Below are 17,840 nucleotides of genomic sequence, written 5' to 3'. Positions count from 1 at the left end.
CCCTGCCCCTCCTTTTTCATCTTTGACCTTCATTCAGGATCCTGTTTAAAAAAAAAAAATCAACTCAAATGCTATCCCCTCCTCCTGATCTTCCTGGTTATTAATGCTCTGTTCCTTCCTCAAATTACCTCAGAGTACACTTATCTGTGTAAATGCTTTATCTCCCCAATAGAACAGATTGTTTCAGTTTTGTCTTTGTATAGCCCCTTACAGAGAAGGTTCTTAAAAATTGTTTGTTGATATACCCCAAATGGGCAATCAAGCTATGCACATGCTTTGATTCAGTAATGCCACTTCTAGGTCTGTATCCCAAAGAGATCATGAAAAATGGAAAAGGATCTACATGGATAAAAATACTTACAACAGCTCTTTTTGTAGTGACAAAAAATTGGAAATTGAGGGGATGCCCATCACTTGAGGAATGGCTGAACAAGTTGTGGTACATGAATGTAATGGAATACTATTGTTCCACAAGAAATGATGAGCAAACAGATTTCAGAAAAGCCTGGAAAAACTTATATGAACTGATGCTGAGTGAAGTGAGTAGAACTAGGAAAACATTGTACACAGTAATAGCACTACTGTACAATGATCAGCTATGACTGATTTAATTCTTCTCAGCAATACGGTGATCCAAAACAATTCCGAAAGACTCATGATGGAAAATGCCAGAGAAAGAACTATGGAGTCTGAATGCAGATCAAAGCACACTATTTTCAGGTTTTTTTGTTTTGGGTTTGTTTGTTTTTTTGCTGGCTTTTACCTTTTGTTCTATTTCTTCTTTCACAACATGACTAATGTGGAAATATTTACATGACTACACATGTATAATCTATTATCAGATTGCTTGCCATCTTGGTGAGGGGGGATAGAAGAGAGGGAGGGAAAAAAAATTTGAAACTCAAAATCTTATAAAACATGAATGTTTAAAACTATCTTCACACAACTGGAAAAAATAAAATACTATTTTAAAAAAAAAACTGATGAATTAAATTACTAAGCCCCAAAGAAATTCTGTCAATACAACTTAATTCTAAGTGAGGAAAAAAGGTCATAGGATCATAGCCCTAAAACTAGAAAGGACCTTAATGGCCTCATTTTACAAATAAGAAAACTGAGATCCAAGAAGGCTAAATAGGTTGCCTAAAAAACAATTCACATGTATATAGGAAAGGTTCAAAACCCAGACTGTTTAACTCCCAAGACAGCACTTTTTCACACTGCACCAGAGTTTATTCAAAATTCTCCTTCTTACTAAATAAACTCATGAGGATCCTTGGAGTCAACAGTTAAATTCAGAAGGAAAATTTCCATGGGGGAAAGGGGTGGAGGGGAAGAACTATAATACATGCCTTCTGAAATAGCATTTTGCTACTCCTAAAATGCAAAAGTTCAAACATTTCTGTTTCCTAAGGTGAAGTTTCAGCAAAGGCACTATCTCCTGTAACAGCACAAAGAGCTTTGGTCTTTTTCCCCCATTGAAGGCAACCTTCTAACTCCCTAAGAGTGAGAGGCCACTGCACCAACAACAGTTGTCTGTGATGGAACAGGTCCTGCAATGAGCATGTCGAAACATCTGCGACCATACTGGTGTTGCTAAGAGCATTACTTAATAGCTGGGGCCTCCCTCAGCAAAACCGCATAGTGACAGGCCAGAAAACCAAGTATGCCCTAAAGGATGGGAGGCAACACAAGGCCAGCGAGAACACTGGAAGGGGAATCAAGAGAACTTGGATCTAAAGCCCTAGGCTCTGACACTACCTCCTGCAAACCTGGGCAATCCACTTCCCCTTTCCAAGTCTCAGTTTTCTCCTGAGTGCATAGACAAGATGACTTTTTAAGGGCCCTTCTACTTCTAAATCTTTATCACAAGATCACAGTTGAGCTGGAAGGGGACTTATTGGCTACCAAGTCCAAATCTATTTTATAAGTGAAGTAACTGAGGCCCAGGAAAGTTAAGTGATAAAGTGACTAGCCCAAGATCACACAGGGAGTAGGTGCCAGCGAGCATATTCGAACTCAAGTCCTCTGATTCCAGAGCTGCTGCTCTTTCCTCTACTCAACTACCCATTCTTATGATCCTACAACTGGCCCTGGAATATCCCTACTGCTTCAAGCACACACTCAGCTATGCTCACCTGTTACCGTGTCTGCCTGCCTAAAACCTGTCATACACACCAAGCAACCACAAAGCTCAAGTGTTTTAAAAGCACAGGAAGGTTCGAGTCATAACCAACAGGAAGGAAATTTCAAACCTTCAGCCTAAGCAGTGGTGTCAATACCCCACAACCACACTCACCTCGGTGAAATTGATCTTTGTCCCCTTGAACATTTGTTCCCGAGCATTTTCCACCCCTCGAGACTTAGCCTGAAAAGACAGAAAGCAAACTAGTCTGCTGAAGGTGCCCAAGGCCTGACCTCCCATGAGTTGGTCCCCCACCCTTGCCAGATCTTTGGATCACTTTGATACTAAACAAGTTCTCCCAAAAAAATCTCAACTGAATTCAGAACCCTATGATGAGCCCAGAAAGACCAAAGAAACAGGAGATGAAGTCCCTAATGCAGAGGGGCCTTGAGGAATAAGCAACTCTTTCTAGGTCCATAATTCAATGCCTGGAGAGAGTAAACATAGCCAAGTCCCCCTTATAAAAAAAAAAACAAGGAATCTGGGGAAACAATGAATTTTAGAAGGAACAGCCCTCTGCTTACTAGTTATGCTAATTTTTTTATAAGTAATTACCAACTCCCAAGAAAAACAGTGGTATAGTGGTGGTTAGAGGGTCAGACTTGAAGTCAGAAAAAACTGGCTTCAGATCCTTCCTCTGGCACATACTAGCTATATGACCTTGGATGTACAATCTACTCAACCCCTCTGGCCCAGGCAGATTGTGAGATTGTAAGTTATAGAAAGTTACTGATCTGTATCTGGGGAGGGAATTTCTAAACTAATATCATTAATCCTTAAAACATAATGCACAGCACTGGCCAAAACCAAGCCTTTTGAAGTGAAATTACCAGCTCAACAAGCATCTTCATCACATCTTCTGTAATGAGGTTCTTGGAATAATCCACAAGGATGTGTCCATTTTTGGTGTCAAGATTCAGGCTGTGAAAAGAAATCTGTTAGGAGATTCTATCTTAACCAGCAGAAGGGAACAGGGGCCTATACTTATATTCAGGAACTGAAACTCCCCCCCCCCAACAGTGAAGTGACTAAATAAGCAGAACATGTGTCCATCATCAATCAACACTTCCCTTGACAAACAACTGTCTTTCCTCTCATTAGGATCAAAAGAACAGAGATTTAGAGCTGGAAGGGATTTCAAGGGTTATTTAGTCCAACCACTTTATTTTATAGATGGAAGAAACTAAAGCCCAGAGAGGTTAAGCAAACTGGCCAAAGTCATGCAGGAAACTACTGAGAACATATACTGAGTAACTGATGAAAATAGGGAACTACCACAAAAATAAGCATCTTAAGGTAAATTCCCATAAAGTCAATCAGCATCAGATCACCTTCCCACAGCCTGACAAATGCTTAGAATTGGAAACCAAATAACACCAAAGTTATTAGGCTGCTAAGGCAAAAATCCAACTCTGAGCAATGGAACCTCAGTGCACACTTAATACAACATGCCAAAAGTGACTATAGAAAACATTAACCTGGCATTTATGCTCTCATCCCTCCTGCCCATCCCAGGCACTCATCATCACCCATTCATCCCTGGTATCCTGGGCAAACCTCTTATAAGTGAAATCATCCCTGGGTCCAGGCACAGCTACAAACAGAAGCCTGTTCCCCCAAAGGAAACTTGTGCCCAGAGGACAAATTAAATTAAAATTCCACTATGAGGACACAGATATGATTCACAAGTTGGAAACTTGCACCAAAGAAACAGGTGTAAGAACAGGGATCCCCTCCATCCTCCCTGGCCTTAAAAGCAGTTCAATCAGCCCATAAGTCTTCCAGCACTCACGGCTTACTACCAGCTGCCCTTCCACAGACTCACTACCATCCTCTTAAAAACTTCCCCTTTCCGATGCCTCTACACTACACAGGAGTCCTTAACCCTCATCAATTCCTGAGTGGCCTGCCCAAATCCCACCTGCCCCCCACCTTTGATCCTTTATACTATGTATCATCTCCACATGGGCAGTGGGGTACTACACTCCATTAAAATGTGAGTTCTGTGAGGAAATAACTTATTGAATAAACCATCCAACATCTAAAGCCAGGCAAAGGATTTCTGTGGCCAAGGTTCATCAGCCAAGTCTGAAATAGGACAGATGGACACAAAGCTTCTTGAGGCAGCTTGTGGAAAGTGTGCCAAGAATTAGATTCAGGTCACCAAACCTTGGCTCACCAGCATCAGTGATATCCACGCCAGTGACATAGGTTCTCTGGAACCTATGTCTTCTAAGAGGAAGAAAAGATAGGCGGCCTCCTCCCTCCCTCCACCCCTGCCTACATGAACCTGATGTGCTGTGATGCCCTTTATCCAGTCCAAGACTATGTATGCTCTATCAACCACCTGTTCTTTCATTTGCCATTTCTCCTTCTCTCTGGGTTCCTTTCCCAATGCCTATGAAAAATTATCGTCTCCCTAGGCTTCTAAAAAATAAATCTTCAACTGACCCTGTTAGACACTGAAGCTATAATCCCATCTCTTCTCCTTCCTCTTCAAAGACAAACTTCTTTAAAAAAAGGGTATTTTACATCTGCTGACCCTATTCCATCACCTACTTTTCAATTTCTTGTAAACGGGTGGGTATTCCTACCAGTCCACTAAAATTGTATTCTATAAAGTCATCAAATTCAAGTCTTTTGTTGTTGCCTCTCTCATCTTCATCCAACACCCAATTCTAGACACTCTTCCATCAGTTTCCATAGCAGGGAGCTCGCTCTCTCCTACTTCTTATTGTATTTGACCACTCCTTTTTTTCTTCATTGGTTCTTCTTCCTCCATCAACCTGGTAAATATGGACAATCTCTACCCCTCAGTTCTATTATCAACCCATCTCTTCTTTCTCCCTCTCCTTCATTCAAATATTTATGAAGCCTCTGTGGTCTTGTTTGAGGTATTAGGAGATAGGCAATTTAGATAAGACATGGTCCTTGCTTTTATGGTACTTTGTTGTTGTTCCAACTCTTTGTGAGCCCACTTGGGGTTTTCTTGGCAGAGATACTGCAGTGGTTTGCTATTTCCTTCTCCAGCTCACTTTACAGATGAGGGAACTAAGGCAAAGTTAAGTGACTTGCCCAGGGTCACACAGCCAGTAAATGTCTGAGGCCAGATTTAAACTTCAGAAAGATGACCTCCTGAATTCAGCAGCCACATTAGGAAGACAAGTCCATACATATAAATGTTAGAGAATAAATACAAAGTAGTCAAATACAAGGCCAGCTGGAAGGGAGGGGACTAGCAACTGGGGGGGAAGAGGGCATCAGGAAGTTACACATCCAAATAGCAGTACTTGAGCTTTGTCTTAAAGGAAGGTAAGGAGTCTATGTGCTGGAAATGAAGAGGGAATGCATTCTAGCCATGAAACAGAGCCAGTGAAAATGAGAAGACAGAGATGAGAAATGGAGTGTCATGCTCAAGGAACAGAAAAAAAGGATGGGGGAGTATAAGAAAGATGGATTTTGGTGTGTGTAAAGGGGACTTTTGTTATTTCTTAAAGTTCAATTTCCCAGGATCCATAGCCATAACAATCTCTTGTTCCTAGGTATTAGGTATGAGTTACCGAAATTATGGTTCAAAACAGCTCCATCATGCTTGCACAGCATCATATAATGATAAATAATATAAACATCCATTGTGGCTGCACAGTGAGATACAGGTATGAGCTGATGTAAACTTGTGAGGCTATTGCTGGCAATGTGTCTTCTTTGTCTGTTGCCCTATAGTGGGCACTGGTCAGTAAATGGGAAAGCTTAGGGTTGAATGCACAAGCTGGAATGCTGTGTGCCTTGACTGGCCCCCATCAAGGCTTGGGGGAAATCTGTGTTTGCCTCAACTGGCCCCCATAGAGGCTTGAGAGGATCTGGGGGATGCACAAGTCGTGCCTCTCTCAATTGATCCCATCGAGACACAGGGGTAGTTGCCCCCTGCTTCTCGCTGGCCCCTGAGGGAAGGGTGATTAGGGCATGATGTAGGAGTTTGTCCTCCCATTATCAGCAACCCTTGTGAGAAAACTAGACTAGAATAAAGTAAGATTATTAACCCCTTCTTAGTGTCTTTCTGTCTGACCAGATCAAGAGAGAACCTGTGCTAACAGCCCTCCTGTGTGCTAGTGTTTGTCTGTCTTAGAGGGAGATAGGCATGAATGAAGGAAGTGGGTAAGGAAACAGCAGATAGTGAAAAGGTTAAAGATATGGAAAAAAATGGGGATGATTAAGGATGCCATTTGCTGGAGAAGATGGGATCAAGCACACATTTTAGAAGAGTTGGGCTTGGTAAGAAGAGTCACCTCTACATCAGACTGGGGGAAAAGAAGAGAGCAGAGTATGATACTGTGTCCTTAGCCTGGCACTCAAGTCTCTCCACAATCTGGTGCCAATTTAATTCAGCAAACATTTAGTAATGGGCTACTTTCTGAGGTAGGTAAAAAGTTCCTGTCTCACAGAGCTTAGAGACTAGTATGGGAATAAACACAAAAATGACTAAAAAGTACTAATACAAAGTATATTGGAAAGGAGTCCCAAATGAAGGGCTGTGTGAAAGAAATGTTATCACTGACGAATAACAAGAGGAAGTGGCATCTGAACTGGCCTTCAAAGGATGGGAAGGAATTCAACAAAGAAATTCAACAAAAGAAGAAAGGGCATTCTAGGCATAAGGAATGGTAAGAATAAAGAAAGGGACATCCCCCTTCAAACTTCCCAGGGTTCCCCCTCCTCCCACCCTCTCAGCCAAGAACTGTGCCTCATATATTGCAGAAAAAATTTAGGCCATTCACCCTATTCTCCCATCTTTCACATTTAGATCTCTTCTGCCACTGTCTTCACCCCTGTCTTATATGAAGAGGTGGACCTACTTCTTACCAAAGCAAACCCTGCCTTCTAAAGATCCCATTCTATACCGTCTCCTCTGAGACTGACCTCTTTGTCAGCCCTACTCTCACTTATCTTCAATCTCTCCAGTCTCCTTCCATACTACCTACAAATATGCTTATCTCCACCATTCTGAAAAAACCCTCTCTTGATCCATCATTGCTATTGCCCTTCATGCTTAAACACTTAAAAAGACCATCCACAATAGGTGCCTCCACCTTCCTCTCACTTTCTTCTTAACCTCCTATAAACCAGCTACTAAACTCATTATTCCACTAAAATTACTCCCTCCAAAGTTATCAGTGACCTCTTACTTGCCAAATCCAGTGGCCTCTTCTCAATTCTCATTTTTCTTGACCTCTCTGAAATTTTTGATACTGTTGATCACCCTCTTCTCCTTAATGGTCTTTTCTCTCTAGCTTTTCAGAACACCACTCTCTCCTACCTATCAGACTGCTCCTTCTCAGACTCTTTTGCTGGATCCCCATTGGAGTCACTCCCTCTATATGTATCCCACAGGGTTCTGTGGGAGCCCTTTTCTCTTCTCCCCCTAGATTACTTTATTTGCTGATATGATCAGCTCTCATGGACTTAATCATCTTTATACCAATGATTCTCAAATTTACCTATCCTGTCCTAATGTCTCTGCTGATTTCCAGTCTTTGCATCTCCAACTGCCTTTCAGACATCGACAGCTGGATATCTAGAAGACATCTTAAACCCAACATGTCCAAAACTGAGCTCACCCCTCCTAACTTCCCTTTTACTATCAAGGGCATCACAATGTTGGTGTCACCCTAGCCTATCTCTCACTACCACATCTAATCTGTTGCTAAGGCCTGTCAATTTCACCTTTGCGATCTCTCTCCAATATACTCTCCTCTGATACTGCCACCACCCTGGTACAGGTGCTGATCACTTCACGCTTTAACTACTGCAATATCCTGCTGGTGGGTCTGACTGCCTCAAGTCTTTCCGTACTCCAGTCTATCCTCTAATCAGCTACCAAAGTGATTTTCTAAAATGTAGGTCTAATCATGTCACCATCCCCCCCATACTCAATAGACTCCAGTGGCTCCCTATAACTCAAAGATCAAATCTAAAATCCTGTTTCGTGTTCCAAGCCCTTCATAATCTAAACATTCTCCCCCCACACACACATCCCATGACCAACACCCACCCCCCCTTCCCAATCTTTTTACACTTGACTCCCCACCACAGCCTGCAATTCAGCTACACTACCCTTCTTGCTATCCAAAAAAAAAAAATCACTCCCATTTCCCTGCTCCAGGCATTTTTTCTGGCTGTGCCCCATGCCTTCCATGGTTGAAATGCCCTCCGTCCACATCTCTACCTCCTGACTTGTTCAAATGCCAACTAAAATCTTATGTCCTTACAGAAGCCCTTCCCACCTTTCTTAAATCTAGTGCTTTCCTTCTATTAATTATTTCCTATTTATATATATATATATATATATATGTATATATATATATATATATATATATATATATATATATATATGTCTGGTATGTCCATAGCTATTTGCATGCTGTCTCTCTCATTAAAATGTGAACTCCCTAAGGGTAGATACTATTTTTTGTCTTTCTTTATATCTCCAGCACTTAGCCCTGGTCTGGGTCCTAGTTAAGTGCTTAATAAATTCTTGCTGATTGGACTTGATCATACCACTTGCAAGATTTTTAGTGTCACACCAGGATCCTGTGACACTAACAATGAAGGTAATGAAGCAGAGAAATCTGGGATAACTCCTCCCGTTTACACCCCTTCCCCCAATAAAAGCAATGAAAGCTCTGGTGCAAATGATCTGGTCAGGAATGTTTATTGCCTTCTCAATGGTTGGGGACTGGGGAGGGGGAGAATTCAAAACTGAAAATAAAATGCGAGAGAATTAAAGTGAGGGGCTAAAAGTGGGAAGAGGTGGGAGTGGGTTACAAGGCTGCTTCTCATCATGACTAAGCACATCCACTGGGTGGGTAAGGCAGGAACAGAACAGAGCAAGGCTGTTGGGTGAATGTGAGTCTGCTTGCTCCTTGGGGAGTGTCACTGGGAATGTGGATATAACTGTGCCTCCCGTGTGGGCATCTCTTTTCCCTGTGCTTGACTGTCCTCCCACCTTGTATATAAGTCTGCTCCTGATTAGTTTTCCATATGTATATGCATCACACCCTGCGTGAATCTCTCTCCCTGGGTACGTGATTACCTCCCCTATTCCCATGTCCCTGCATAGATGTATGTGATTCTCCTCCCCCGGCGTAATTATTCCTCACCGCCCCCCATTTGTTCCTTCAGTATCACGGTTCCTAATAATCCCTCCCCGCGTGTGAATCTCGATTCGTGATTGTCTACCCCACCCCCACCGCGGGTGAGTCTGTGCATGTCTCTCCCGGTGCGTGAAAGTCACTTCGGTGCGTGTCTCTCCGCACGTACATCTCTTGCCGTGTAAATAGCACAGTTAAGTCTCTTTCACACCGTGTCCTCCCCCCACTTCCGCTTTGCACGCACGTCTCTCCCGTGCGTGGATATCTCCCAGTTAGCCTCCTTCCCTGTGTGCTTCCCCGCACGTACCCGCTGCAAGGAGGAGTCAAGGGCAAAAGGAGGCGGCTCCCGCGCCGTCCTTCTCCACTCTCATCACCGCTTCCAGGCAGGGAGGGGATACCCTGGGTCGCTCCTTCTCGCCCCCCTCCCCCCTCTACTTCAAGAGGGGCTCACCAATTAGCACCCCCCCACACACGCTCATAGCCACATACCCCTCCCCACACACCCCTGGGGCCCGCAGGGAGCCTTCCCATCTTGCGGGCGCCCCGCAGCAGCCACAGAGCCCGCCCGCGGCCAGTCAGCCCTGGGTGCCCACGCCCTGCCACCCACCCCAAGCCCCTGCTCCTGGGCCCACCTGAAGCGGTTGAAGCGGTCCTGGTCGGCCTCAAAAAGCCGCCGGAGATTGAGCTCGGACGCATGCTTTTGGTGCCACTGGACTAGCTTCTGGAAGTTCGGGTCCTGGCTCAGTGCGGCCATGATGGGGACACGGACTGCCCGGAAGGATACGGCGTGAAACTGAAACACTCGACACTCGGTAAATGGCCTCGCCATGGCCGCTGCTCCAGCTTTTATAGAAGAGGCAGTCCACGCCCATCTCCCGAGGCCCCGCCCCCTTCCCCTCCCTCCGTGTCCCCTCAGAAAGAGGGAAGGGGAAAAGGTGGCATCGCCAACAAGGTTCCTCCCACAGGTGCTTTGCGCATTCGCTACCCCCAGCGTGTAGTAGATGATTTATATCTATTAAGTCCAATTGAATTGGGGAAAGAATGTCTCACCCTTCTCCCCGAAATTCCACCCTAAGAGGATCCTAGGAGATCAGATACCACTCCATCCTCTTTCCTCTCGTAAAATAAGAATTTGCGTTAGCCTAGCCTCGGCACCCTTCATATACTTCAGCCCTAGCCAGCATGAAGGTTTATCGAGACCAGCATGGTTTCTAAACTTTTTTAATCATGTGCCTTTATCAGTAAAAGATTTTTGGGCATGTGCCCTCAATATGCATATAGTTATTTATAAACTATATACATGTACTATTATACTATAATTATGCACATTATAAAACACACAAAAATCAAAATTAAAAAAGATGAGATAAAGGGGAAATAATATTTGATCCTAGGCATCAACAGGAAGCCACTAGAATTTATTGAATAGAAATAACATGGTCAGACCTATATTTTAGATATCTTTGGCAGCTGTGTGGTGCATAGATTGGAGAGGGGATACACATGAGGCCTCAAGACCAATTAGAAAAGTTATTGCAATAGTTGAAAGGTGTTGAGAGCCTGAACTAGGATGGTGGCTGTGAGTGGAAACATGCCAGAGATATAGAGGTTGGTCTGACAACACACTCAGCAAACTGTATGGAATGTATATATTAATGTATGAAATGAAGTCGAGTGAGGCATCCAGGAAGACTGAGATTTCAAACCTAGATAACTGGAAAGATGGTGGTGCCTTCAACCTGGATAGAAACAGGGAAGTTCAGAAGTGGGATGTGTTTCTGGAGAAGAGATAATATAATAAAATCTGTGATGCCTATTGTAACCCAAATATTCCTATTCATTCTGTGCAACTCATTCTACCTAAATAAAATACCAAAAATAAAAAGGTCAGCCTCTTACCCATAGGTCACTACCCTGGTGCTAAACCCTATCCCTCTGAGGGTCCCTACAGCTACCTTGAAGCACTACAAGATGGGGTGTGGTATACTAGAGTGATTTTTCCAATGGCACTAATTAGCCCATGTTCTGGGTTCCCAGATAGGTTATAATAGCCCAAGGAGTCCACATCTAGGGCAGAAAATGGGGAGGTTGGGAACTTGCAGAGCTATGGAACAAGGAGGCAGAGTGGGGAGAATATAGGGAAATAGGAGTAGGTGGGAGAACAAATTCCACTATTGGCTATCACAGGAAGGTAAATATGACCATCTTCCTTGCAATTGGTTGATCATATATCCTTAAGAATCAATCCTCAGTTCCCTAGGGGTGTCACTCTCTCACAGTACTCCATTCTGTCATCGCTTTCTTTTTACTGTTAGGAGATAACCCAGTTTTCCAGAGCTAAGGCTACATAAGCAAGTTGTGCCCTGAACTTGGCATAACAACCATCCTTTGTGCTCACCCTTTGAATGAACTCTGACATAGCAAAATCCTAGAATTGTTTCACACCAGCCCCCATTGGTCACTAAGCTTGGATAAACACCTGTAGGAACCATGTTCCCATCGTGAAACCCTAGTATGAATCAAATTTGTCTCATTGTTGCTGTTATGCCAAATTGTCATGGCTACATTTCACTACTATATGTATCAAGATTTGGCCAAATGAAATCTGATCTCCTCCTCGAGGATACCTTGGCACATGTGTCTAGTTTCCCTCTTCCAACAAAATAAAGGTTTTTTGCTGTTAGATCTTTGGCTTTATTTTGTTTTTATTTTATTTTATTTCTTAGAGTTAACTGTGGTTGTGATAACCTATATGAGCTCTTTGGTATTTTATGAGTTAACAGCAGGGATATAACCTCTGTAACTCTTTGGTCATGTTTTGGACAATCTAAAACATGGTGTAGTATGGTCTTTTGCAGGAACCAGAACTTTCACTCTCATCTGACTGCCAAAATTTACTTCAGGTTTCATTGACTATGAATGGAAGATTTATGCCTGAATTCTCATTCCCATTTCAGAGCCCAACCTACCTCTAAACTCAATGACAGCAACAAAACAATTGATTTAAACCTCCTAAAAGAATTGTTCTGAATGTTCAATATTCTTATCAATACTTGGATGAAGGTATGTATAGTATGCTTATTTATATTGGGGCAAGGTATTCTTAACATTCTGGAAAACATAATTATGTTAAGACAATGGGCCAAAACTAGTAAGGTGAAATGTAATCCCCAAATATTACATTCCTATCTGACTGTGTCACTTCCCTGTTTAAAAACCTTCCATGGCTCCCTATTGCCTCCAGAATAAAATATAAACTTCTCAGCTTTGTTACAGTGGAATAAAGAAACCAAGTAATTGTATTCAGGCAATGATTTATTTGACTATTCATACAATTGAAAAAACAATCCAGGGGCGGCTAGGTGGTGCAGTGAATAGAGCACTGGCCCTGGAGTCAGGAGGACCTGAGTTCAAATTTGGCCTCAGAAACTTGACACACTTACTAGCCATGTGACTTTGGGCAAGTCACTTAACCCCAATTGCCCTCCAAAAAAACAAAACAAAACAAAAAACAATCCAGATCCAAGTCTTGATAGTCAAGGACCTGATGTGATTTGCAACCACATGCATTGACAAATAAATTGTTACCTGAATGTAATTTACTTTTTTTTTTTTAATCCACTGTAACAGTTCTGGTAACCACAAAATGATTGAGACTGTGAGACACTATGTAACCCAACCTTAAGGAAAGGAAAAACCCTAAGTACTCTGGTAATAATTCTACAGATAGATTCCCTCATCAAAGGACTGCCTGTCTCCAGACCGCCATATCCTCTTGAAGCAACATCCAGATGGTTAGGTAAGTGATCTCTGATCAGGGAGCCATGGTAACTTGCTCTCTTAAGCTAATGGATACTTCCTTAGAGAAGTTTGGCCTGGGAACAGGGTAACTGTTCAGAAGAGGTAACTAAGAATAGATGTCTCAAATTACACAAGGATTGGTCTAAAATATATAAAAATATTGATAGGTACCATCTTTGGCCTGAAGAAGAGACTTTCAATTACTGCACATTAAAGCTTTGAGGAAATTGTGTATACTGACTTTTTGATGAAAACTTTCTTCTATGTGTCTCTCTTGTCGTATTGTCTGTGCTGTGGCCTGATCAGTCACAAGGAAAAAGAATGTAAAAAGTGAAAACCTTTCTGAGGAACTTTAGAGTCCTCAGAAAGAAAGTCTCTCTGAAAAAAAAAGTTTCTCTGCCTTCTTAACTCTGACCAAGTTAAGAAGACAGACAAGAGACACAGATAAGAATGAAGAGAATCTTTGTTCCCAGTCTGCAGAAATTTATGGAATTGTAAAACTAATAAGAGACAAATTTGTTTCTTATAAAGTTCCAAATTGTGGTCTGAGTGTTTCCATAAATGCTGACATGTTTTAGTGAGTTTTGGGTTACCATTCTATAGAATTTGTTTTAAGGAAAAACAGGAATAAAACTCCTTGAAAATTACAGAAAAATCACACTTAGACTTTTTATCACTGTACCCAGAGTGATGAATTTAGAAGAAGAGGAAAAGGTAATTTCACTGATTAGAGAAAAAGAACTAAAGTTAGTTTGAACATAGTTTTAGTTAAGTTCAGAAGTGGAAAAAAAAGGATTTGCAGTTGGAATTTAAATTTATCTGGTACTTAAGAATCACATATTATTAATTCTTTTCTAGAAGCTTGTCAACTTAAAAGTAAGTAAAGTTTAACTTGGAAAAATGTTTTCTGTTACCACTATATTTCTTCTGTGAATGATAGAACTTAATTGTTTAGGTAAACTAGTGGCAAAATCATCAAAAGGTGTTGAAAGAGACCATACATTTGTAAGCTTTTAAGAAACCCAAAGGCAATAGTATTGCAATTAATCAGTTTTATGTTGTAAAAACTTGTGGTAAATTGTGAGGGAAAAATTCAGTGAATTGAAGTTCTATATATAGTCTGGGATATGATTGGCAAATAAAAACTAGAGGAATTAAGTAAGTAAAAGAAAGAAAGAGAGGTATTAGATCCAAATATGAAAAGGAAAAAAGGAAGGACCAGTTTTGAAGGGCTTTAATCAAAGCCCATTGGAGAGATATATAAATATGGGAAGAAAGAAATTTAAAGTAAGTAGGGATGAGAGAAGAATGGGTAGAAAGTAAAAGAAAATTGGAGTATATTTATACTGACAGTATAAATGGAGGGTTTGAAAGTAAAGACATTTTAGAATTTTGGAAAGAGGTTTAAGGGAAGTTATCTCATTGAGATAAGAAGCATATGAGAACTTCAGTTATTCTTTATGATATGGAAAATATAGAAATGTTTGCAGCATTGAATTATTTAAGGATAGCATCCTCTTTCTTTTTCAATAAGTAGCTTTTTCTTCTATGTCTTTTTTGACATTCTTGGAGTTACAATGGAAAAGCCTGAGGATAGAGTGGGAGAGGGGGAGAGGTGGAGCGGGATTGAAAGCCCATAGGAATCGTTTTGGCTCTTTGGGTGATTTAAAAGAAAATAAAGAAAAAGTTCTGGGGAACTGGGAGTGCCACTATGAATTTTTTGAACATGAGCTAACTTCAAACAGTGGGCCCTTGAGGAAATTGAGATTTAAATGTTACCATTAGTGATTATAAATCCAGACTTGTTTTGTTCGGAAACTAATTATTATGTGGTTTCATTTATAGCAAGATACACTCTCCTATTAGGATAATTGTGGTGAATCAGAACTTACTACAAATCACATTTACTATAATATGCTGAAAAATGCATGGATCAGGAAGACCTGAGTTAAAAATCTCATCTCAGAAATTTATGAGCTGTGTGACCTTAAGTATGTTGTAGTCCAGTCATTTCAGTTGTATTCGACTCTGGGACTTGGTTAGGGGTTTTCTTAGCAAAGATATTACAGTGCTTTCCCATTTCTTTCTCCAGCTCATTTTACAGATGATGAAAATGAGGCCAGCAAGGTTAAGTGACTTAGCTCAAGGTCACACAGATTTGAACTCAAGTCTTCCTAACTCCAGGATGAACACTCTAGCCCTGGCAGCATCCAGCTGCCCTTAGGCAAATTACATCTATTTACCTCAGTTTCCTAATTTGTAAAGAGAATAATAATAATGATAGCCCCCACCTCCCAGGTTGTTGTGAAGGTCACCTAATTGTGACGGGCTTAACACAGTGCCTGACAGGTGGTAAACATTATAGTAATATTATCTATTATTATTTCTTTAATTGAATGTAATGACTCCATATTGGATTATTCTATACTGGGTTTTTGATATAATAACTATAGAATGTCAAAAGTGATAAAAATGAATGGTTTTCTATGTAAGATAATTTGAAAATGCATTCAATTTAATTGATGTCACCAGTCTGGTAATAAGTTTGTTTCATGTTTCAAATATGTAATATCACATATGCTCTTATTATGTTTCTGAACTTTTCTTATGCTGTGAAATTTGGGAAGAGTAAGTTCTCTTTTAATTTGGATACTGTTAGATATGAATTTAACTGTTAAAGAATATGGTAAAAATGTTTGAAAACTGTTAAATATTTAATTGATTATATTTTTAAATGGATAATAATAACTTACTGTTTAAGGAAGAAATATGTAACAAAGATCCTTTAATTTGTCTTTATTTGTGAGGTTCCTTGAGACTTTGTCCTTGGGCAAAGTCATAAAAATTTTATCAGCCCTGCTGAGTTGTTCAGTTCTAAAGTACTAAAGTTTGAGAAACTGGAATCATGCCCAGACAAAGAGGGGAAACTTAATGGTTTGCTTACAGTAAAGAGTGATTTTTATCAATAAATTATTTGACTATCACTTATGAAAATTATGAAATTGTACCTGTATTGAAGTTGCATCTCTTAGTCATTTTGGGAACAATAGACCTTAGATGTAAAAATTTCAGTCTCACCTTAGGAGTGAATAGGCAATACAGATTGGAGGTTTACTGTACAGCATATTTTCTGGGTTTTGGAATCAACTATCATGTATTCACTATATGAATGAAACTCTGGAATGTAATTATTCTTAAACTATAAATGAAGGGTAAATAAGATGTCCTTGTGTGTGTTCATTGTTAACTGTTGTCACAACATGAGAAAAATAATGATAATAACCTAGCCCTAAGCTATGATCAATGAAATTTTATTATTTGAGATAAAATCTCTAAGGACCATAATTTTATGTCTTATGACAAGACAGCCCATGCCCCTGAGGGGATAGTCTTGATATAATCATAACCATAGCCTTCCCTTTCCTTTCACAGAAAATTTCTACAATAAGGGCAGGTGCATTGTAGAAGTTTTTGTTGTTGCAATACTAAATCTATTAATTAATATATTAATAAAGAAACATCTGAGTTACCATAATAGGATGCAAGTGGGAACAATCTTATTTTTTTTCAATATTAATTTATAGTCATATTTCATACACTAAGCAACTAAGTAAATGAGTTCTTGAACTTGCCATCCACTTGCTAATAGTTAAACACTCATGTATAATATTAGATTCTTGAAGTATCTCATTCTTTCAGAATGATATGGGGAAGAATATGGAGGGGATAAGACAAAGATGTAAAAGTTCACTAATTAAATGGAGTAGGAATGGACAGCATTCAAAGATAAATGATATGATATCGGAAGATGAGCATCTCAGGTCAGAAGGTGTCCAACAAGGAGGCAGCTAGGTGGCGCAGTGAGTAAAAGCACCAGCCCTGGAGTCAGGAGGACCCCAGTTCGTTTCTGGCCTCAAACACTTAACACCCACACAAAATAACTAGCCATGTAACCTTGAGCAAGTTACTTAATCCCAATTGCCCTCCAAAAAGCAAAAAAAAAAAAAAAGGTGTCCAACATGTTACTGGGGAAGAGCAGAAGACCAACCATATGTAGATCCAGAAAGAATGAAGCATCTGGTCCAAAGCTGCTCAGCTATGGATGGTGATGAAAGGAAAGTCCATTGCTACAAAGCTCAATATTGCATAGGAACTTGGAATGTAAGATCTATGAGGCAAGGTAAACTGGATGTGGTCAAACAGGAGATGGAAATTTTAAACATTGACATCTTGAATATCAGTGAACTTAAATGGATGGGAATGGAGAATTTAATTCAAGCAATCATTAAATATACACTAATGTGGACAAGAATCCTTTAGAAGAAATAGAGTGGTCCTCATAGTCAATAAAAGGGTGAGAAAACCAGTACTGGGGTATAATCTCAAACATGACAAATTATATCTGTTTGAATCCAAGGCAAACTATTCAACAGCACAGTAATATGAGTCTATGCCCCAACCACTGGTGCCAAAGAGGCCAAAGTTGCTCGATTCTATGAAGACTTACAACATCTTCTAGAAATAACACAAAAAAAGGTGTCACATTCGTCATAAGGAATTGGAATATTCAAGTAGGAGATCAAAAGATAATTAGAATAGCAACAAGTTTGTCCTTGGAGAATAAAAAGAAGCAGGACAGAGACTAATTTTTTGTTAAGGTAACTCATTGGTCATAGAAAACACTCTTTTTCAATAACCCAAAAGGT

General features: G+C 40.4%; 1 protein-coding gene across 1 annotated transcript in view; it reads right to left on the bottom strand.

The window, feature by feature from the left end:
- The window catches only part of GPI (glucose-6-phosphate isomerase), a 29,735-nt gene extending 19,542 nt beyond the window's left edge, over window positions 1-10,193 (bottom strand). Inside the window, exons 1-3 of the mRNA XM_069082662.1 lie at window positions 9,966-10,193; window positions 3,016-3,106; window positions 2,300-2,368 (exon numbers count right to left, since the gene is read on the bottom strand). Coding sequence (XP_068938763.1) covers window positions 2,300-2,368; window positions 3,016-3,106; window positions 9,966-10,162 — 357 coding nt within the window. The 5' untranslated portion in view covers window positions 10,163-10,193. The remainder of the gene's footprint in view (window positions 1-2,299; window positions 2,369-3,015; window positions 3,107-9,965) is intronic.
- Between the last annotated feature and the right edge of the window lie 7,647 nt (window positions 10,194-17,840).

Source organism: Petaurus breviceps, unplaced genomic scaffold, assembly GCF_028583685.1.
Source record: "Petaurus breviceps papuanus isolate PSGF00001 unplaced genomic scaffold, PetGlider_PUasm1.0 171, whole genome shotgun sequence".
NCBI lineage: Eukaryota > Metazoa > Chordata > Mammalia > Diprotodontia > Petauridae > Petaurus > Petaurus breviceps.
Note: the sequence above shows the minus strand (reverse complement) of the source record. Positions and strands in the feature narration are given on the sequence as shown.